This window comes from Chamaea fasciata, unplaced genomic scaffold, assembly GCF_029207755.1.
Source record: "Chamaea fasciata isolate MVZ Bird 193981 ecotype frontalis unplaced genomic scaffold, bChaFas1.0.hap1 SCAF_1, whole genome shotgun sequence".
NCBI lineage: Eukaryota > Metazoa > Chordata > Aves > Passeriformes > Sylviidae > Chamaea > Chamaea fasciata.
This window is the reverse complement of record NW_027094086.1, coordinates 88938584-88961221: the sequence shown is the minus strand read 5'-3', so window position 1 is coordinate 88961221 and position 22638 is coordinate 88938584. Positions and strand designations below refer to the sequence as shown.

The 22638-nt window shown below is 38.3% G+C and overlaps 1 protein-coding gene across 7 annotated transcripts in view; it reads right to left on the bottom strand.

The window, feature by feature from the left end:
- The window catches only part of PHACTR1 (phosphatase and actin regulator 1), a 304928-nt gene that overhangs the window by 76450 nt on the left and 205840 nt on the right, over positions 1-22638 (bottom strand). For all 7 annotated transcript variants that reach the window (XM_066188313.1, XM_066188338.1, XM_066188331.1 and 4 more), the window contains one exon: positions 1081-1161. In XM_066188313.1, the coding sequence (XP_066044410.1) occupies positions 1081-1161 (81 nt within the window). The remainder of the gene's footprint in view (positions 1-1080; positions 1162-22638) is intronic.

The following is a 22638-nucleotide window of genomic DNA, read 5'->3' as shown; positions in this document are numbered from 1 at the left end:
AGCAGTGAGAAGGGCAAACCTATTGACAGGAGTTGTTTTTACTCTGAAGTTGCATCCAGGAGGATTTCTAAGCCAGCAGGTCATAGTGAGAGCACACTACAACACATAACTGGTAGAAACTGTAAAATTTAATGATAAGCACATTTTTGCTGTTGTTTAACTTAAAAACATTAGCAGCCTGGGTCAATAAATTTTTAAATACCTAATAAGCTACAGTAAAACGTGGGTAGCAGATTTAAATGCTCCTGAATTTATGAAGTAGGCTATACTTCTAATATCTGTGAAAGTTTCTAACTTCTATTGATTTCTACCGGATTTTGTACTGCTATTGTCAAAAACTTTCAGACTTCAAATTAATGAGGCTTTGAAGCATATCCATAAGTTCTATTGTGATTAAGAAGTAACTTTATTATGCCTTTATATAATTTTCTGAATTAATTGCCTTAGTTATTGACAAGGGAAGCAGCAAAACAAATAAAAGACGCACTCAAAGACTAAGATATATGCAACAGATGTCAACTATGTATTGTGTTACCAGTGTAAAACAATGATGATTGTAAAACAATGGCATTTTACATAAACAAGACATTACAAACTCAACAAATTAATTATCCTGAACAAGAAATTATTATCTCTTCTGAGCCGTTTCAAGGGAAAGTACATTGTTCTGTGCTCATCAGGATCCAAAACCCTTAAATGTTTCCCTTTCCTACAACAGTGAATGCCAAAGTGACTCAACCAGACAACGGCAACACACAGAGGCACAAACCCACTACACTTCTCCACAGTCTGGATGCTTTGCTCTTTTGCAGTCAGTGCTACTGCCTATTGCTGTGATTTTTATTTCTATTGCTTTACATTTCTGATTAGTTTTCATTTTTACTTGCTAAGTAACTTTTACATGTATCCAACAGATAGGGCCAGACCACGACAAAGTCAAGAGAAGTGTTTAGAGATATTATTTTGCACAGTCTTGCAATTCAGAACTCTCTACTCCTGGTTCCTAGTCTTAATATTATGTAATGTCTGGCCATAAAACTATATGGAATGTCAATTTACTGTTGTGAAAAGAACACTTACCTTTATCAAAAATTTCTTTCAGCACTCCTCTTTTTATAAGCTCTTCTCTGCTTTGCCTCATTGACATTTTTCTTTCCAAAGCTGTAAGCAAAGTATAAGGTCAATATAAATAGAAAAGAAGGGAAATTATTGTTTAAAAAGGCTCTACGCCTTTTAAAGGCATTTAAAAAAATGCTCTTTCTCCTCCTCAAGTCAGTGGCAGTTTAGCATATCGGAATAAAGGCTACTGGTAGTCCAGAGAATCTGTCTGCTACTGTAGCGTGGCTGTTACTGACAGAAATGGCAGTAGGTTTACAGTTATGATGCGGGATGGCTCAAATAATGATACGTAGAACTCCAGTTCTTTGGAGGGCTCATAGGAAAAGCTCATTGAGGGACAGACTCTTTTATACAATCAATCAAAGTGTTTCGGTACAATCAATATGATTGGTCATTTAGAGAAACACCTCTCAACCGTTTCTTACAAGTAAACAACAAGCTAGAAAAACACCAGGTGTCAGGAAGAGCATATCTACAAGGATTGTTTTGGGTACCTCCTTTTAATTTCCCAGGCCAGAGTGAGAGAGTTCTGTGCTTGGCTTTCTCACAAGCCCAAGCTACTGCCTGAAGCCTAAAAATCTATGTTCTGACCACTGTCAGTTCCCACATAGAATGACTGATTTACAGGCATGTCTGCACACCCATTGCTTGACTTTGACACATAAGCTAAACATTTCGATTTCTGTGGAGAATTGGAGACAGCAAAGGGAGAAAAAGGAAATTAGTGCAGAAGTTGGAGAGGGAAAGGTAAGAAAGAAGGCAACACAAAGGCTCAAACCAAGGAAAGATGTAGCCACAGAACATGGTCACAGACTGTGTCCAGGCTGTGGAAGAGAATGAAAGCCAAGGCTTTTTTGCCACTTGTTCCAGAGAGGGTAGATCAAGGTGTTTGGGACATTGCAAAAAATGAGCTGTTTAATAGAGCCTTCTCTTCCCTGGAGGGGTGTTTTCCCCTAAAGAGATGTAAAGGAGGGAAACTCCAAGGGAACCCCTGCAATTTACACCAGATCTGAACAGCTTGAGTTCTGTATTGGCTGCTTGGAGAACACGGTCACTGAGGCAGCAAAACGACAGATAGAAAATACATGTTTTTTAGTGCAGTAGTAATTAAAACAATGTCCAATTAACCAAAACACCACAAAGGACACACACGCAGGCTAGGAGCTGAAAGCCAGCAAGCTGGGGGCTCAAGAAGTGATGTGAAGGAGTGGCTGTGACTGAACTCGCTCGGTGAGAAACAAGCCTGTGGCTGCCAAAAAAGAGGCACAGTCAAGGGCAAATGGCGTCTGCCATATGCTCCTCCATCAGACCCAGCACTGATGCACACACACACAAATGAACTGGGGCTTAGCATCCTCAGCCTGCCCAAGGCAGATTTAAAGCAGAAGAGGCTTGGAAAGCCTCTCTCCGCCCGTCTCCTCCCCTGAAAACAGGAAGGTGCAACCTTTTTTGGTACAGCTGTATGTTCACTGTTCTTACAAGGACACACATATCTGATGAATTAGCTCTGCTTATACCAGCACATTGTGCTCATTGCAACTTATGTACTGCCAAATACTTAGAACTCAGTATGAACAAGGCCAGTTCTGCTTCACTCTTCTCCATAGGATAAATATAGGCTTCCCTGCTTTTAAAATCATTTTTGCATATGTATTCTTCAGGACAAAGATGACCAATATGTATAGTCAGAAGCTGGTTAAAACCCCTGGTCTCCCCAGGGAGAGACACACTCTCTGAACTTCGGCGTGGATCAGAATTAAAGGCAGGGCCCTTTGCTGAAGCACAAGACCCCATACCCATTAACCAGCCACACAGTGCAGTGCAGTTTGATTTTGGAGGTTGTTAACATAACAGTCACAGCATTTTCCAGAGTGCCTTCAACCCATTTGAAGAAGTGCTTTAGGTACCTCAACTGACTTGCAATGAAACACTGATTTCTAAGTTTCTAATACACTTTTGAAAAGAAAGGCCCAATGATAAAACTCTGGAGTCACACTGCAGACTGCTCCCCAAGCTGCCTTTTCCTTGTGCTTAAAGGGCCTTTTTCTGATACAGCATTAAAGCTTTTTCCTCCTTAAGAGCAGCTGCTCTCAGACCTTCCAAGAAAAGCCAGAACAAACTTCAGCTAACTCCTGAGCCTTCTCCCACCAGAGAAATTGTTTAAGCTCTGACTGAGTTTAAAGAGTGATTTGGTGGCACCCAGCACCTTTTCCAATAGGTCTCAAAATGTGTAATTTTCTGTTAGAATAAGCAGCAAACTGAATTTGCACTTCAGTGGGAAACCAAGCTGGGTGAATCAGCAGCAAAGCAGCAGTTTCTGCATATAGACAGCAGCACTGCCCACAGAACAAAGACACAGGCAAATTCTATTCCTCTACTTGAAATAGCTAAGTAGCAGATAGCTAAGTAGGAGATCCACATTTTGCACAGAAATTCACTGGCATCCACCTGGGTGCCCTGTCTCACCCTCCTGCCCAGTCAAGAGCTGGTTAAGCAAGGTAGCAGCATCATGACTGACTTCATGGCTAGGAGGTCCCACCACATTATCACAGTACTTGTAATTTTGCAGGCTGGAGTTAGGGCTTTTGGGGAATCAGGCGCTAAAAAGGGCTATCAGGACATTTAGAAGAAGTGTAGGAGTGTCTCTTCCAAACCAGTTGCTGAGGAAGATCCACCAGCAGTGACCAAGACTTCTCAAAGTAGTGGACTATTCTTGCAGTCGCAGAATTTCAAAGATAGAATATATATATTCAGAAGACTGTATCTATAGGGATTTTTCAGATACACCCTATTGTAATCTGCTTGTGTTCAAGAATGAAAACCCCACAACCCTTGAGCTGAAGCTCAGACAAAACCAATTTTTTTCAGTTTCTAAATCCTTTCTAAGTAGGTACAGGACTTATAGTATTAATTATTTTCCTACTAAGCCAGTTTAATTAATAAGATATTTAGAGGAAGGGCATGCTGGGCTAAGAGCAGCACTGACTGATAACAGATGTTATACTGAAACTATGGAACGTACTGCTTTTCTTTAACAAATATCTTCTTCCCAGACAAGTGTTGGCCATTTAAGTGCATAACCTGCTACGCTACTGCTGATCAGATGGGAAAAAATATAAGCATTTAGATGCAGAACTCATTAGGATCTAACACCCTGAACAATGAAAGTCTTTACTTGTTTTGGATTTCTCTGGCAAGGATTGCCAGTTCTTTTATGAAGGATTTTGTTTCCAAGCAGAAAGCTGGTACAAAATAAATTCATTCACTCTCCACTGAGAAGGAATCCATTCACAGCAGAGGATAAATATAAACCGTTGAATTAATCCTTGATTCATGAGAACCGTGTAAATTCTGTGATGGGAAAAAATGAATTATAATTAATATTTAAGAAAAGATGTATTACTTCATTAGTGATTTTCCTTGGTGATTAACCTCATTTTTTTCATTTGCACAACCTTTCAGAAAATTAGAAATAAGCATTAAGCCCTCTTTATGGGATCTACTTATGCCAGAAACTAGTTACTGTAACAAATTCATCCACTCTACAAGAAACTCTCAGTTACTCGTTTATAGAAATGAGCCGATGTGTATTTTATGGTAGAAGTGTACAGATTTTGCCAGTGTGCTCTGCAGTATGCTGTTTCATTTTTGCTTTGATGAAGAAACAGTGGGAAATGTTTTTATTAATGTTTCTGAGCTGGTATTTTTGAACTCATCCCTCAGGAGCAGCACCCCTCTGCTTTTCAAGCAGAGTTTTTCTCTGTGGCAGCCCCATTAAGATCAGTAAAGCCTTGACAGGGTCAGGAGGAGTTCCTGCCCCTCCATTCTGGAAATCAAACACAGTTTTGTCTTTATTCCTTTAACAGGCTGCTGTGCTCCGTGATGGCAGTGGTTGTGGGCTGCTCCTCCAGCTGAGAAGGTGAAGCTCGCTGCTGCCTCTGTGCCAAGTGCTCCATTAACCAGCCAAAGAGGCATTTATGTAGTCATGACATGCAACCTTTCCATCCTTCCATCCTTCCTTCCAAGACTAAAACATCTCAGATGAATTATTCCAACCTGCATCTATATGAAAAAATAATAAATTAATAATAAATATTATTATACAAGATAATAATAAAGTCTTCTCCTTTGCAGCAATTGTCATGTTGCCGCTTAACCAAGGGGTGGACTAAATAAACAAGTCCTGCCCTTTTCATCTGACAACTGAAACTAAATCCCAGTCTGTGCTGGCTGGTTAACCTTGCTTTTTTTCTGAGGTTGTCCTTGGCTCTTGTTTCAAAAAAAAAAAACAAACCTGGGGGATGCTCTGCATGAATTCTTCCTTTTAAAGGCCACTATAATTTTCATGATGATTTTAAAAAGCAAAGGTTGTTAGAGGATGAAGCTGAGAGCAGAAGCTTTCTGGTGCATCAATTATAATTGCTTTCAATAGGAATCTGCTTTGCTAATAATTCAGGTCTGAATAATCAGAAACAAGCAAACCAATTGTTTTGCACAATGTTTAGATAAACAACCATCAATGTCTTCTTTAGATTTATAAGGAAAAAGAGATTTTCAAATGTGATGGATTATGTATTAAAAAATGTTACATCATCCTGAAATTTTCCCAACTATGTGGACTTTCTTGGCAATCAGATGGAGGATTCAGCTGATACAAACGTTTACAGTGTGGGCTTCTGCCTCTGAGTTGGCCTCCTTAATATATTAAGAGCAAGTCTTGGGCATGATTAACCTCAGACTAATGTAAGAATCTAAACAAGATTGAGCTGCACCTTGGAAGTGCCTGTTAGGCTTCACTGACTGTAAAGGAAGCTAAGGGTGAGTAGCTGACATAAAGATGCATAAAAATAGGGCTGAATATACGCCTGGAATCAAAATTGACTGAAGAGAGTAGTTTTAAGAAAAGAAACGCTGCTACAGATGAAAGTCTATGAAAGTCACTGAGGAAAATGTAGATGTGTCAGCTCACAGAGAGATCCATTAATTTTGGGATTGTTTTAATAGCTGTGGCATGACACCCAGCACTGCTGCTGTGAGCGTAGGGTATGACCAATGCCAAAACATACCTTGGTTGAAATAACTGTATTTCTCTGCTCATTGCTAAATTCAAATTTTGCTTGGCTTCAAACATGCATAGGTCTCTTGAAGCCTGAGGAAAGTAGAAATATTCCAACAAGTTTCTGAATCTTTGAGATTTAAAGTTCCTTACAGAAGATTTGAGCATCTCTAGTATCAGGCTAGCTTTTCCTGCAACAGTACCAACTACAAAATCTAATTCAGACAGATTACTACCTAGAAAAGATTTGGAACCTCTTTTTGTCTGTGTGTCTGCCTATGACATTCCTTGTTGTGACTAAAGCCTAGCACTGCCATTCCATGAGATAAAGTAAGTGAACATAAGGAGAAAAATAGGCTGGTATAAAAGGTAAAGCTTGATTTTGAAAAGCGTATAGAAGTACCTCTCCAAATCAGCTGACCAAATAAATCCCCTTCAGTATGTGAATCACTTGGAAAACTTCTGTGGCATGTGCTACGAGACAAACTAATAACAGAAAAATCCCACAGCACTGATGCCACAATAAAGAGCAACTCAAAACACTCTTTAAGTAAACCCAGATCATCATTGTAGAAGTGGAAAAGTGAGGTACAGAAAAGCTAAAACAACTTGGTGTGTCACCTGCTACACCAGTAGCAAAGCATTAACAGCACCTGTTCTGTGACCAGGGGCCAACACCCTAGGCTAGGAAATGACCCTTCTAGACTTAAAATTTGTTACTGTAATCAAGGCAAATAAAAAAACAGGAAAAAGAGGCAAAAATAGAATTGACATGTCCCTCTCCCCCATGATTAATTTTATTTTATTTAATTTCCAGTCTTGCAACTACAACTGGATTTATTTTAGATTCTGATTATGTAAAAGCATAGAGAAGATGATGTCAGGGCATCTTGTTTCCATTCAAATTCAGACCAGCTCAAGACAATGGTACATTTCCAGTTATAAGCACTGGACTGGGAGCAGGATAAATCTTCATTTGTAACAAGTAAGCCTCTGAAATAACACAGTAAAAAAATACACATTCCTTTGAGAGTGCAGGATCGAACCTTAAATTCCTGGTTGCTCACCAGAAGAGTTTAGGAGGTGTAACAGTTGGCACACCTGGTAACTACAGATAAAAATTCAATCTTCTCTTCCTTACTGATTGAGACAGAAAGCAAAACTGAGGAAGAAGTGAAAGCAGCCTTAAGAAAACTCTAGACTTGTACTGACAATTACTACACGTAAACTGCCAGAGGACAGACTTGGGAAGAAAGTGGATGCAAAATCAAATCTGCAAATACAGAATTGCAGAAGCCAATCAAAATACTGCAAACCACACTGAGACCACAAGACAGTAACACCACTCAGAAATACAGCATACAACCAGAAATTCGGCAAACACAAGGAAAGGCTGAGAAATTTTATCTGAACAACTCTACCATGATGGTTCTTAATTCTTTCTGAACCAAAGAAATCAGAAACCTAATCTAAGAACAGATGGACTGCAGTTTTTCATATAGGAGGATTGAAAAAAATCAATCAAAGAAGGTGTCTTCCTAGGGAAAGAACTACACCTCAAGTTAGATCCAAAGAAACCCAACATAATGGATTTCACAGGCCAAGATGAGCGAGTCTGGCAGAAGATGAATGCATGAAAACAGGAGATAAAACAAGAAATCTTGAGAAACATAACAAAAGCTCTGTGTTTAAAAGAAAAAAAAACAAACCCCAAGAAAGTGTATTTGAAAAGAAAACAAGATTGTAGACACCTTAAGAAAAATGTTACCACCCCCAGCTGCCCAGCTAATAGACAGCAAAACAGAACTCCACTGTGTCAGTGAACTGTGATAATCTATCAAAAAGATTTTGGAAGACTCTCATTTTTATACCTTTTATACATAAGTTCTTTTCTAGTCATAGTTGAGAAGTTAGGGAGAAATTCAGAAAGCAGACCAGGATATTGAAAAAATGAAGGAAATACATTTCTTCTGTTCTTCCCTCTGAATTGCTGCACAGTGTTTTCATGAGTTCCTAGGTAGTACTAGGTCAAGAACTGGAAAGCTGAGCCACCAACAGGTATTGCTTTCAGCAGCTTAATGAAAACAGAGATTCTGTACCTTAACTAAAGAAATTTGCAACAAGGTAACATAGCATATCTTAACCTGCACCGGCTCTGAAAATACAGTGTGAGTGCAGAGTGGAAAGCTGTAACTTGGCACTCAGAGACTTCTTAAGTTAGGCATCAAAAACAATAGTGAGGGGTTGGTACTGACTTATTAGAAGGCTTTCATCCAAACTAGAAACCTGGCAGGCTAGGATAGCCCCTGCTTATGTCCCAACTGCTACCAGCACCGTATGTAGCTATAGCTATGTTAAAGCTAAATTGACCGTAGTGATTTACCACCACAGTTCTTGCTGCAATGAGCTTATGTTCTAAGCACCAGCAAAAGAAAGCTGATGCAATCCTTATGGTAGGAGATCCATTTACATTTTCAGAAATTATGGTTTCCCCTACAGGCTTCCTTGTAACAACATGCAGAAGTTGTATCAAAGAAAAAGTAAGAGTATGGGTTCTACACATCAAACCTTTGCAACTGGACAAGATGAGTGACGCCATCTGAAAAAAATATGTGTCAACATCAGGAGCAGTTGTACATCCCAAGAAATGGCTGCTTTTTACAAGTGACTTGACTTGCTTTAGGTACCTTGTAGTCTCAGATTTCTGTATGTACAACAGATAAAAACTATGCTAAAAGCAAGTGGGCGAAGAGCTGGGTGAGATATCTGCAAGGTGTTTACCCTGAGAAGATGGTTCTCAGTAGGGACGGTACTGCAGTAGGGATCTGCAGTGCCATCTGTGACAGCAGAAATGTCTATTTGCAATATTGCAATATTCTGCAGCATAATAGTTCAAGGGACCTTCCTCAAAGCAAAAACCACAGTGGGCATCACCTCAATGAGAAAACGATTCCTGTGACTCTCTGGAGAGTTCTCTCCACGACAGAATTTACACATGGCATATAATACCCGGGCAAGCTGCTGCCTTTGGATCTGCTCCTCATCAGACAACAATTCCAGATGGCAAAATACTGAGAACAGTTTACATTAAGAAGTCAAGTAGGTGTCAGGAAACTGGATTTTTCAGAGTAACTTTTAAAGGTGAAGGAGTCAGCTTTCCTGGGATGGAAAAATGCAGAAAAATTACAAGATAAAACCGAAACAGTGGCAGGCTGATAATAAGAAGACAGAAAGAATGCTTGGACAAACCACCTGGAGATGACAATCAAGCTACTGGCCAGTATTTGGTCCCCTCATTTGCCATCTGGGAGGATCACTTTGTTGACAGAAAAGAGACCTGTACTGGGTAAGACAAGCAGCACAACTTTTTCTATATACACAGCAGTTGCTGTGCATTTTTACAGCTTGAGTTCACCTTACAGCTGTAACTTTACAAACATATATTGCCTGGTACCCGCTGCCAGACAGATGTGTAAATCCTGTGTTTTACTCCCTAAAAACATCCTATTTTGGCTACACTGAAAAAGCCTGCTCTGCTGGATGCTCCTACTTCACCAGAAAGGGTTTTGAGATAATTTAAAATATATTCACACATTACTCAAACACTGTTGAAGTAAATTACAGTTTTCCACTTACACTGGAATAATTAGTACACCATAGACTCCCAAACTGGCACACAAAATAGATAGGGACTTGTTTATCGGTGTCCACATGTACCCCTACTAAAAATAAATACAAAGCACAGCTTGTGACTAAGAAATACCTACTTAAATCTGAAGTTGGCTTAGCACCATTTTGAGATAGATGTTATGAATATTTCATATACTTCTCAGAAACCATCACTACTGTTGTACACCCAGAAAATCTTGACTAAGCACACACAAATTAAAAATGCATTTGTTATTGGAATGAACTGGCATCAACCCTTCAACACAGACCTCTGTTAGGAGCCAAACAGGAAATCATTCATTTAATGCTTGATTATAGGAACGACTGAATCACAAAGCAACAAACACTTCCTCCAAAATAAGAAGATTCTTGAATTGCAGCTGTCACACCATCCAGCAATTATATTTGGATGATATTTCCAGTTTGTGCAATGGCACTAACTGGCTGGTACATAATGCTGAAAAGACCCAAAAGTGTCTTTAACGTCAGCGACTTATCTCTCAAAATAGTGCAGTCTGCTTTCTGGCTTGGGAGCTGATAACAGTTCAAGCTGCAGTAAAGGCCCACCATGCAATTTCAGCATGTTTTACACATTCAGAGTCTTGGTCTGACTTTCTTTTTGCTTCTTGGGGGGGGGGGGAAGATAACATTCCCAGATGGAGGGAAGCTTTCCATTATACATGGCGGTCCTCTGGAATCAACAGACTGAAAAAAGACCAGACTTTGATTTCAGTTACAGTAACATGAATGCAGAGCAGCTTCATGAGAATTTGGCATGCACCATCCTGCCTGTAGTATGAATTATTCCATTATTTCAATAGGAGATAATTTTTTAAAAGCCACCAATGATGACATTGTTTTATGCTCCTCTCCAGCAAACATTGACGTTATCTGAGAAAATAAAGCATTTTTTCCTCTTATGTTATCTTGGTGCTTTTTGTGTGGATGTCCAAAAACATAGTCCTGATGCTTGTCTGGGTTGGTGAGACAGGGATGAAGATATGAAACATGTTTAGATGGTAACAGTTTTTAACCAAAGTACTGATATAAGAAGCAAATTTGAAAAATAATAGGCAGGAAGGGCATGAAAGTGAAGGAGATACAATAATACTCTGGACATTTCTTACAGTGTAATCACATTATAAATGTAGATAATATTGTCAGTCTCATATCTCAGTTTTCCAGTGTAAGTGCCCCTGCTTCTCACAACCTAATAAAATTCTTCTGTTCATTGTGTAGGAAACAAAACAGAAAATTGGTAGAATCATAGATGATCTAAGGTTAAAAGCAATGGCACTGAAGGATTAAGGCAATGGTAAACAAGCCAAATATTTTTCACAGCAGTGCTAATCCTGAAGAGCTTCAGCAGAATTGCAGAGTGAAACTCTTGTTTACAAGGAGTTGTGGAAGTCTTTCTAAGTGAAGTGTCATCTGAAGAACTTTTAAAAGAAATCAATAAAATGGAGAGCAGCAAGCTGCCAAGACCAGACAGTTTTCTTCCTAGAGTTCCTTAAGAAATCAAACATGAACACAGTAACCTAGATAAGACAGAAGAGTGGGAGATGGCAAATAGAAGGTTGTGATTCTTTAGAGTCTGAAAGTTTTCTGGGAATTACAGACCAGTAAGCCTGGTTTCCATCCATCAGTCTAGGAACAATGGTATAGAATAAAGCTAGAAATTGGCGACCTAGAACAGAAGAGAGATGAGAGAAGAATCCTGGGTTTGAAGTTGATGAATGAAGATGCTTATTCCAGTTGGCAACTTCAGAGTTCTAAAACTCCTATGTTAAGGTCATTGGAAGAATTAAATTGCATTAGACAAGGGTGATAATTGTCTAGTGGAATGACAATATGTAGAAATCAAAAAGGAATGCCCCATACATAAGCAGAGGGATGTAGCACTGCCTGCTGTCTTCTTCACAAAAACACAGTTAAGAAAAGTTGACCATAGGGAAATGACAAAGTTTGCTGACTGCAGTCAAAACCAAGGCAGACTGCAAAGAGCTACAAGAATTCTTATGATACTAAATGATGTGTGACAAAGTTCAACATTGATAACAGCAAAAAAAGACATTTGGGAAAAGGCAGACCTAACTCTACACACTTAACAGCTATATTAGTCATTCTCACTCAGAAGATAGTGCTTGGAAACTCTGCAGAGAATTATCTGAAAACATCATCTTAATGCTTGGGGCAGTAAAAAAAGGCAACAGAGATCTGAAATCACTAGGAAATATATACAGCCCCTTTGTGTTACTGTGATAGTCTACAGCTAACACAAGTTTGGATACTCATCTCCAAAAAAATACATCAGAACTAAAAAGTTACGAAAAAATAAAAAAAGAATGACTAAGGGGATGGGGTTTGCAGAGAAATAAAGAATAATAGCAGAACCGCTTTTTTTTTTGGTCATCTTGTCTTTTACAGCAAGCTACTGGTTCCCCTGATATTCACAAAAATACATGGTAACTGTCATCTAGGCTGTGCACTGCGTAAACCAGACCGTTTCCATGGAGGAAAATCAAGGCACAAAACAGGACAGGCAACATCAGTACACATATTCTACACATCCTCTGCTGGGAGCTACACCAGAGAGGGCTTCCTTGGCCTGGCATAGCCTGTTGAAGAATCCCCACTGCCCTCACATGCTTCCAGACCCAGAGACAAGAGGAAACCCATGGCACGGGGGCTTTTGCCCTCTGAATGCATGGGGCAGCCTTTGGCAGCAGTGTGAGCTCCTGCTCTCCTGCAGTGTGGTCGCAATCCGCTGCTCCAGGTGGGGTTCATTACCAGCACACAGAGATGCAGCACCTGCCCCCAGCACCACGGGCCACACTACAGCAAGGACAGAAGTCAACAGGGAACACAATAGAGGTCTGCAACACCATGAACAGTTATTCACTCATTCACAAAATGCCAGAGATAAAGAGCACCCCAAAAAAATGATCAGGGTGCAACTGAAAAACAGGTGCTTTTGTGCAGTGTCTTTTTTCATGGTGGAATTGTCTACATGAGATATCCATTAAAGCTAAATTTGCTTCCAACAACACAAAGGATAAATCCACATGGCTTGATTTGGATGCAGCTTTTAGCTTATGAATTTCTGAGTGCTGCAGTCTGATTTCTTAAGTCAGGAGTCAGATAAATAGATGCTTACACTGCTTCTTGCATGTAACACAACCACCGAGTACAAGAAAAGATGCTGGACTACCTCAGACTTCAGTTTGATCTACTGTGTCTGTCCTGGAGTATATTTATTTTTAAAACACGTGTTTAAGGAATCAGGAGAAAACACCCTTGATCCCAACACACAGAAATATACCTATATCTAATTGTCAGGCAATGTGCAAAGGCAGCTGATTGGCCTTTGAAAAAAACTTGAATTTTATCTCCTTACCATGCATGTCAGGGGATTTTTCTTGCATGATTAAATCAAACCTGTTAAGTAATACAGAGTTCAACATACTGACATCTGAAATAACAAAAATGGTTTCAGGTTTCATGGCCAGAGTAGTGCTGTTACCAAAAGTGGCTCACTAGATAGTGCAGCATCCAGGCTTAGAACCCTTTTCCAACACAGGCTCCAGGAATTTTCACTCATTAATCTTCTTTTACTTTGTTTCTTTCAGTTCTAGGAAGTACAAGACTGTGTGCTGTACTCGATGTTGGACAAATCTCAATTATTATTAATTGCTTTCTGGCAATACAGTATGTGAAGTGACAGTGAAATGTCAACCTGAAATCTGAAATTCTGCCCAGTGTTGGGTTATGACCGGACTGTAGATGGTTTTTTAACAGAGAATAAAGTCGGCTTGTTCTGCAGATTTTGACAAATACTTCACAAAAGAAACACAGTATAATGCAAATTATTGCTCCATGGCAATTACAAGTTTATTCAAAGATGACACTATCTTGAAATATTTTTCTGAAGATTATCAAAATGCCATTTTGTTGTTATAAATACATTAATTAAAATATTACTGCTGTAGCTTCAAATTTCAGATATAAGTCAAGAAAAAAACCCCAATTTAGTGAATAACTCTACCTAAATATTCTTCTTTTCCAACTTTATCCTAGCCTTTTTTTACATCAGTAAGATTTGGATGATTTATTTTTGTGAAATTTCACTTATTTCTGTTGCATAATAGCAATAGATGTAAGTCTATTTCTACCATCATAATTAGTTGCTGTGGAGATGGCTGAAATATCATGAATTATTATAATTGCAAATGAGGAATAAGCAGCAGGAAAAAGATGACACTGATAATGTGCAAATATTGCAAGGTTCCTTGAAACTAGTTGAATACAAGATATTTGAATTTGCCATAATAACTAGGAGGCTTACAGAATAAGGGGGTGGTGTACATTTCAGACAAATACACTGTGAAGAAACGCAACAGTTACATATGATGGCATCTTAAATTTAGCTTAACATTAAAGCAAAATTATCATACAACCCACACATCTTCTGATTTTGTTACATATAATTTTTTCTTAAGGCCTTTAGAAAAGCCATTTGTGGTATTCACCTTTATTACTATGAGGCAAAAAAACCCACAGGAGTAATCCATAAAATCAGTAGGTGTTATCCTGAACTAATCTTCTTTGGCAGATAAATGAAGGAGAAACAGGTGTTCAAGTATCTGCATGAAAAGCAGCTAGAATTATTCCTTTGACATCGTTCTTTAAAGGCAGGAATCATACTCTATCTTCCACTGGAGACTAATGAACCTCTTGGAGGGAGAAAGGACTAAGTAGACAAAAATAAAATTCCTTATGTTCTTTTTATAGCAGAAGTTCTTTACATTGTGTTGTCTTTTGTTGCAGGGCTGCCTGGCAGTCCAATCTCACCTCAGAGCTGCATTAAGTGACTGAGTGAAATGATGCTGCCTTCACACAGACACTGTGTGCACTCCCAAAATGACAGCATTATTAAATCTTTGCCTTTTCTGCCTCAGTAGCATGAAGCAATTGTCCTGAATTGAAAAAAAAAAATCCCCAAACGATGCTTTTATGAAGAAACAAGCTTTTAAAAGCTTGACTGAGCTAAATACTGAGTTAAATTCTTATGTGTTGCTGTTCAGAGCTAAGTTGTTGCATTCTGAAATATGAAGGGAAAGTGAGAAGCATTAAGGGAAAGTGAGAAGCAGCTCTCTGTAAAACAATATTTCTTACCCTTTCTAAGCACAGCTGAATGACTGATGTCAGAATTATATTCCCAAGATTTCCATGCCATTATTTGGATAGCTTTTTAAACACCAAACCAGTCTCCTGCCATCTTATGAAGATGATAAAGACAACTTGGGTGAGCTGTCCTATAGATTGTTGAGCTCCAGAATATCAATGTATTTTTACTGATTGAGCAACCAAACACCAAGGGTTTTTGGTATCAACAAAACTCCTCAGTTCAAAGACATTGGAATGGATTCTGTGAGGGTGAACTAGCACATTCCATTCTGACCTGCCCTATGTTCAGAGAGGAGTTCTCATCAACCTCTTAACAAGGCAAAATCTGAAATATGCTCCTCTGCTATCTTATCCATCTATTGCCCCTTTTCAAGGCACTGTTGCTGATGCAATAGTCTGATAATTAGGCTAATTTGACATGAAACCTCTTGCTTGTAAAATCGGCAGTTAATTAAACAAATAAATATAAAACTGAAAATGCACCTGGTTTGGAAATTTTTTTGTCTGTGTTGGCCAAAGTAAAGACTGCACATCTCCCATCCTCTCATATAGGCTGGGTAGGATGTGTCTACTTTTTACTTCTACATGACAAATAAAACCATAACACACAGCTGCATACTGCAGTATTACACATTGACACAGCTCTGAGGGAATATCTCCAAAATAAATATTCTGGAGCTTACTTAGCCTTTTTTATGTTGTTTGTTAGACCTCAACGAGGAATCAGGAAAGTGTTTCAGCTAATCACAGAATTGTAGAATGGTTTGGGTTGGAAAGGGACCTTAAAGATCATTTAGTTCCAACTCCCCTGCCATGGACAGGGACACCTTCCACCAGACCAAGTTGTTCAAAGCCCCAGGTACCACTGAAGTAAAATATTCTTTCAGCATTATATATGGAGTGTAATTGGACATATTCAGAACAGGTTTACTGTCTTGGCAGAAGACAGAAGAAAAAAAATAATTATGATTTTATATTTAATGACTCTGCATTTATTTAGTCAATTGATAGACATGGATATGCCAGCTGGCTTCTTGCCCATCTCAACATATTACAGTGAGTTCTGACTTTCTTTCAAGAAAAAAATAAAGGCCTGACTTAGGTAATTAATTACTACAATCACAGAACCAAATCCTTCTCTCATTACCTTTTTAAATCTTAGATGAAATTATTCACTAGAGTTCATGTGCTTACTGCAGATATAAATTGATGCAGCAGGGTGCCCATATTTTTGCATTACTTAATTTACTCTAAACAATAGTGTAAGTTCACAGTTTAAAAAGTAATTCAAAAAACAAGAACCTCTTCTTTAAAAAAAAAAATCAGTTTTGGTTGTTTGTCCTATTTGAATATTTTCCTAGTACATAAAAAGGTCTGAAAAGAGATAGAGGCAATCAATAGTCTCATACTGTTGTTTAAATCCCATCTCTGAAATATCAGCTAAAAAGGTGGTTGTTTACCTCTGGTTTTATTAATGTCCTTTTAAGGGATTGAAATTATATTTGTTGTGTAATGTAACCGGACTCTGTAAATTTGTTTTCTTTCCCCAAAGAGTTAATCATATGTATTTGATTGATGCTATGAAAACCAAACTTTTGCACAGATTTGGTAACATTTTTTGCCACTCTTCTCTGGAGAGGACATAAGTGGAACTACTCAGAATAACTGTCTTCCAGAGCAGATAAAAATCTACAGTTTTTAAATGCATGAGAAAATGCAAATATAAATACATAATAACCTCCATCTTCCTTGTAAATATAAGAAAATGGAAACAGAAGCCCTCTTCCCATTGAAGGTCACTTTTACCAAAGATCAGACACTAGAGCTCAAAGGAAAATCTATGATGCATTTGATTTCCCACACTCTTTATAAAGAAGAGGCATTTGTTTTTCCAAGTGACTTTTTGATTGTGTTCTGCTCTATCCCTTTCTTTGGACCTGACGTTGCAAGAAGAGCAATCACAGTAACATAAGCATTAGGTACAGGCTCTGACAACCACATCAAACTTAAAAAAAAAAAAATCAATTGACACATTAAAATTGCTTTTGGTATTATCTTTCATCAGAAGGACAGTAATACATCCTGAGCTTATATAAACAGATTACTCAGCCACCCCTGAAGTGCAGCCAGTACTGGGGTGGGAAGCAATAACTGTGATGTGCTAGCAAACGCAGCACTGCGACTCTCAAGGGAAGGAAAAAACCCCATCATCATTTGATATTTCAGGGGCAAAGTACAACTGGGGAAGTCTGAAATAATTGCCCCAGGTGGTACTTGATCCAAAGGCTAAGTTAGTGTTCTTGTTTTTGAGGAAATTTTAAAGTTATCTTCATTGACTCAAGTAGTTCTTAAAGCTTGCCTTTCTCTGAAACAGTCATCAGGAGAATGATTTTCCTTAGTTCATAGTTTAACTTAGTACAGTGGATCCTGTAGCCAGTCATGAACACTTCCCAGAGGTCTGCTGGTTTCCCTAGAAAGAATGTAAATCCCAAGGGAGAAAGAAACACTAAGAACCAAGCCTTCACTATGCAGTAAGAGGAAAAACCTTTCAGAGAAGTATAGACCCTGCATTATAGTATCCCTGTGCTGAAGCAGGGGACCATGCTCCTCTTCCCTATGGCTAGGACCTGAACAAAGCCAGTCTAGGACTGCACATGTACACTGATGGCAGCTGCAAAGGATGCAACTTTTTTTTTACTTTCATGATGTGCAAAGGTAAGTGCACAGAACAGGTACCCAAAGTTGGGAGAAAAGAAGAACCAGTTCTGGCTTAGATATTTTAAGAGCTTTCTAAAATAAAAGCTGTATATGAATTTTGATGGAGAAAAGAGATGAGGAAAGCCTGTCTGGTGAAATCTTGATTATTTATGAATTTGGCCTTGATAGAATTCATCAGCTTACCATTGGAAAGCAAATGTCTTGATAATGCTAGAAAGTTTTCCAAGCTTTTCCCGAAGTGTGTGTGTAGGAAAATAGGATAAGGGTTCAGCTTTCTAGAAACTATGAATAAATAAATATATAAATATGGGAATTTTCCTTCTGGCCAATTTTGCTAATAGACTGTTTTGCTTTGCATTCTGCTATAGTCCTTTATCCTCATATTCACAGGGAACCATGTACTGAAGCTTTACTCAAAGTGAGTAATGAAGAGCACCAGCATCAGTGGGAGTTCATTGACTGCAGGCTAATTTTTTATAAGAGAAACATGAGTCTGCTTATTGCAGAGTGCAAAAGGAATATGACAGAGTTGCTCATTAACTTAATCATAAAGGTATGGCATAGGGCCAGCCTTTCTTATACCACCAACACTGGCAGACTTTTAACCACACTTCCCAGAGTGGATAGGTGATGTTTTTCACAGTATCACAATAGTTATGTTGCTCTTGAAAAAAAATTAGAATTATTTCAACATTTTGCTGAAGAATACTTCCTCAAGCCACTTTTTATGAATAAAATAAAATAAAATAAAATAAAATAAAATAAAATAAAATAAAATAAAATAAAATACTTCCTTTAAAGTGTAAAACCCTTCAGCTTTGGAACCTGACAAGAGGATGAGTCTGTCTTAAAGGCTGATTGTATCCAAACAAAATTATCAAATCCCAGGTGAGCTAGAATCTTCTTACCAGGAAGACTACACCCAAGAAGAATCACTGTTTCTTCCCTCTTTGCTGATTTTTTTATTTTTTCAGGAAGGTGTTCCTTTCTCATTCTTTCATTCTTTTCCTCTCCTTCAGTCCCTGAAAATATGCAGTAACTACATACAGGCTGGATGGAGAAGAGGGAAGGAAATTGCCTTGCCAGGCTGATAAAAAGTAGTTAATTATTAGTTTTCTTAAATCTGGGCTTGAGTGCTCATTTTTTTTTTCCCAGGCTCCCCAGTTTTTGTAAAGCTTCATGGGGTTGTTTTGCTGGACTCATAAATTACAGCACAACCCAATTCTCTTACTCTGTGAGGTGCTGCGCTGTAATTAATAAATCATTTGAATTTCAACAGCAGCTTCTGTCAAGGAAGATCAAAGAGCCCAAATATGAGAGTAGTGTGTTAACATCCTCCCTCTCGCACACTATTCCGACAGGAAATCTAAGGCAAACTCCACATCTGTGCTTGATCCACAGAGGAAGGTCCCTCACCATCCTTCAGCAGCTCATGCCAGAGGATGAAGAAGCCTGCCCTCCTGGCCCCATAGATCTTGTAGGATGGAGCATCATTGCTCTCTGCCCCATAGATCTCGTAGCAATCAGCACCAGGATGACAACACAATATGTCTGCCCCCCACAAAGCCCTCTGTTCCTTAGAAACTGGGAATACAACTCGTATTTTTACTGCTACTCCCATCTGATAATCTGAGTTGTGACTCCCACAATTTCCTGTGGATGAAGGAACTAGTTGTATTGGTGGAGAGGTTACAATCATTATCCGATCACTTTGCTGGTTGGATCCATAAACCTGGCCAGTAACTAAAAAATCAAAGGACCTACATCTCCAACTAAACTAGTCCCATACACACCCCAGAGACTATGGGTCTGCAGGAGTTACTCTTTTGAAATGAAAGCACTGATTCATTTGAAATTAATTGAACTTTGGTAAGTATAAATATCAGGCGCACTGAAAATATTACAAATGCCATCTCTAAATGTACAAGTAAAACACAAATCTTGCTGGGAAAACTGAAACACGATATTTTTCACATGAGTACTCATTTAAGGGAGGAAAATAAGCCTTTAGCCTTAATAAGTTCTGTTGCAGCTAGCTGAAAACTATCATCTTCCCATGAGACTTTAACATTTGTGATGACTTTGCTTTCTCCAGTAGAATTTAAATGAGGAAGAAATGGCTTCCACATAAATAAATAAAAAGTTTAAAATGTCTAAGAAGCTCTTATCATCAAAGGCAGTTGATTTAAGAAATACCTTAGCAAGCCTCTTTTTAATTAGAAATATTAACCTTTCTGCTTGGAAATAAGCAGGCATATTAGAGTGATACCCTCAGATAGGTTTGTGATGAGAGGTTCACTTAAGAGGAACCCAGTTTAAATGAGACAAGAGATAAGGTATTGTCATAGTACAAATTGCTTTCCTTTAAGATTACATTGCCTTCATCTAACATTTTTATTTAAGAAGACCCTGTCACGTATCTCCGTCTGAGTATGAATGTTCAGGGCAAATGCTCCCACAGTGTAATTTACTGCTGAATTTAAGGAACTGAATAATGACAGATTTTATTAGTCCAGCAGAAAAATCTTTAGACAGGTTTAGTTACCTGAACTCTGTTCGTCAAGGACATTTTGTAAAGTGGTAGAAGGTCAAACTCTTTAAAGGCAACCTCCTTTCACTGGGAAGAAAGGACTGATTATTTCTCTGTCTGTAGCACTATTATGGGGGTGGTTAACAGAAATACTCTGAAGCATTATAACCGTGTTCAACTGGACCAGGATCCAAGTCTACCAAGACAAAAATAACCAAGACCAGCTTTCACCTGACATCACCTACGATTTTTTTCACTTAGAAATAGCAAACCTTGCTGATTATTAGCTACAGCCTTGCTTTAGTACCTATTAATAAAAATATCTAAAACTTATTATAAACTTAAACCCATGCTACTTTGAATAAATCTATTATTATTCTTCCTGATGGAATGAAGGCACACAGTTCACATCAACACAACTGTTGCAATCCCTTTTCCTGTTGAAATAAAAGAATTCAGGAAAACAGAATGTTTTGAAATCCAGAGAGAATGTTTCCAAAAATTCTTAGCAAAACATCTCTGGGACAAAGGCATTTAAGGGCTCAGGAACTTGTTTTCACATTCTAATTATAAATGGAATCTTTTAGTTAAACACCATAGCATTTATCTTCTGTATTGAGGCATGTATATCTGCACTAAAGTTTGTATGACAGGGAAAGGGCACTGAAGAGAACAAAAAGAACCTGAAACTTCATTAGCGAGGTTGAGCCTATCTGAAGTTTTAGACTACCTTTATACAAAGATGTTCCTTTTGTCTTTTCAGTGCTTTTTTCCTCCAAGATATTGTTGTGGTACAGGCACAGAGAGGAAAGAAGTGACTAAATCTTACATGGTTATGTTGGTGAAGCAAATAAACCCTAATAATCTGCTCCATGTCCCATATTGGGAAAATGCTGCTAAGAAAGTGGAGATAAGCTCCATTCCATACTCTTGAGGGTCTCAGAGAAGTAGCTGAAAGATGAACAGTGCTGATTACAACAAAACTTGGTAAAATACTGTTGTCTCTGCAACTGGATCATGACGGCCTGGTACCTGGAGCTGTAAGTTTGAATCTCCAGTTCTTGCACTGGGAATTTGCACTCTGTAGCCCTGAAAAGGTTGGTAAATTTGCTGATTAGCAACCTAACATCATATTCTGAGTAGAAATGTATTCCAACAAAAAGCACAATGCACCGGTGATCCCACCCATTGGGATGATGGGTCATGGATTTGATGATTTACTAGGAATGCCACTAGACTTACACTTTTTCAAATATTTTCCATGGGTCTTGAGGAAAACAGGATTAAATAGGGATGAAAGGGAGGTAGCTACTGACAAAGCTCCTTCAGAGGCAAGCTGTCCTTTTATGAGGCTGTACATACATGTGAGACCTCCCCCTACCATCTTGGTACAACTTCCTGAAACAATCTTTCTTTAAAATGTGACAAACAGCTAAGCAAGCATTACATAAAAAGATGTTGGCAGACTGCCTTTTTTTTCCCCTGTAAACTTTTGCCACATAATATTAAATACAATTATAAAGCATTCTCCAGATTAAATGTTAAAGAGGTCTAATGCTCCATTTCTTACTTCTGGCAATGAAGAGCTTAATCTAATTAAAGCCTTGAGCTGAATGTGTCTGCTGGTTCTAATCCTCAGCAGTTTTATTGTTAGGTTATGCAATCCTAATTAAAGATAATTTTAGACAACAGGAAATTTTAATGAGAGAAAAATATACACAGTGTCCTTTTGGGTCTGTTTAAGAATTATTTTAAAGGTTTATTTTTAGCCAATCGTTTTCCATATATAAGATACAACTACATTCCCTCACAGAAATCTCATTTTAGTATTTGCTATTGTAGTGCTGTCACTGCGTATTTGCAGTTTGAATGCTACTACCTAAAATCAAGACTTACTTCAGTGCTGTTCAGTACATTAAAATACAGTGTTATAACACACAGCCTATGCTTCTTGATTCTACACTTAACTCAACTTAAAAGGTCTTAATTTTCAAAAAGTATTAAATATCTGAGAGTCTTACAACATTCTCTGATAAACCATCTCACAAAATATAAGTGCTGAAAAACACTGTTTCAGAAAACGTACACCACAACACTCTAGAGAAAATACATTTCAGTTTTATTTTTAGGATGTGAATAAAAATGTTGTGGAATTTCATCCAAAGCTAGCTCTCAACACCATGCACTCCCTGTGGGGTGCTGCAGAAACAGTAATTTTGGTAAGAGTGACAGAATTATTGTAACTGTCAGGGAAACACTTTAGTCCCCTACAGATGCCTTAGGGCACTCAGGAAGACCTAGCTCTTTGCCTGCAACGATCTAAGACCACAGCCAGAAACAAAGCCAGACGAAATGAAGC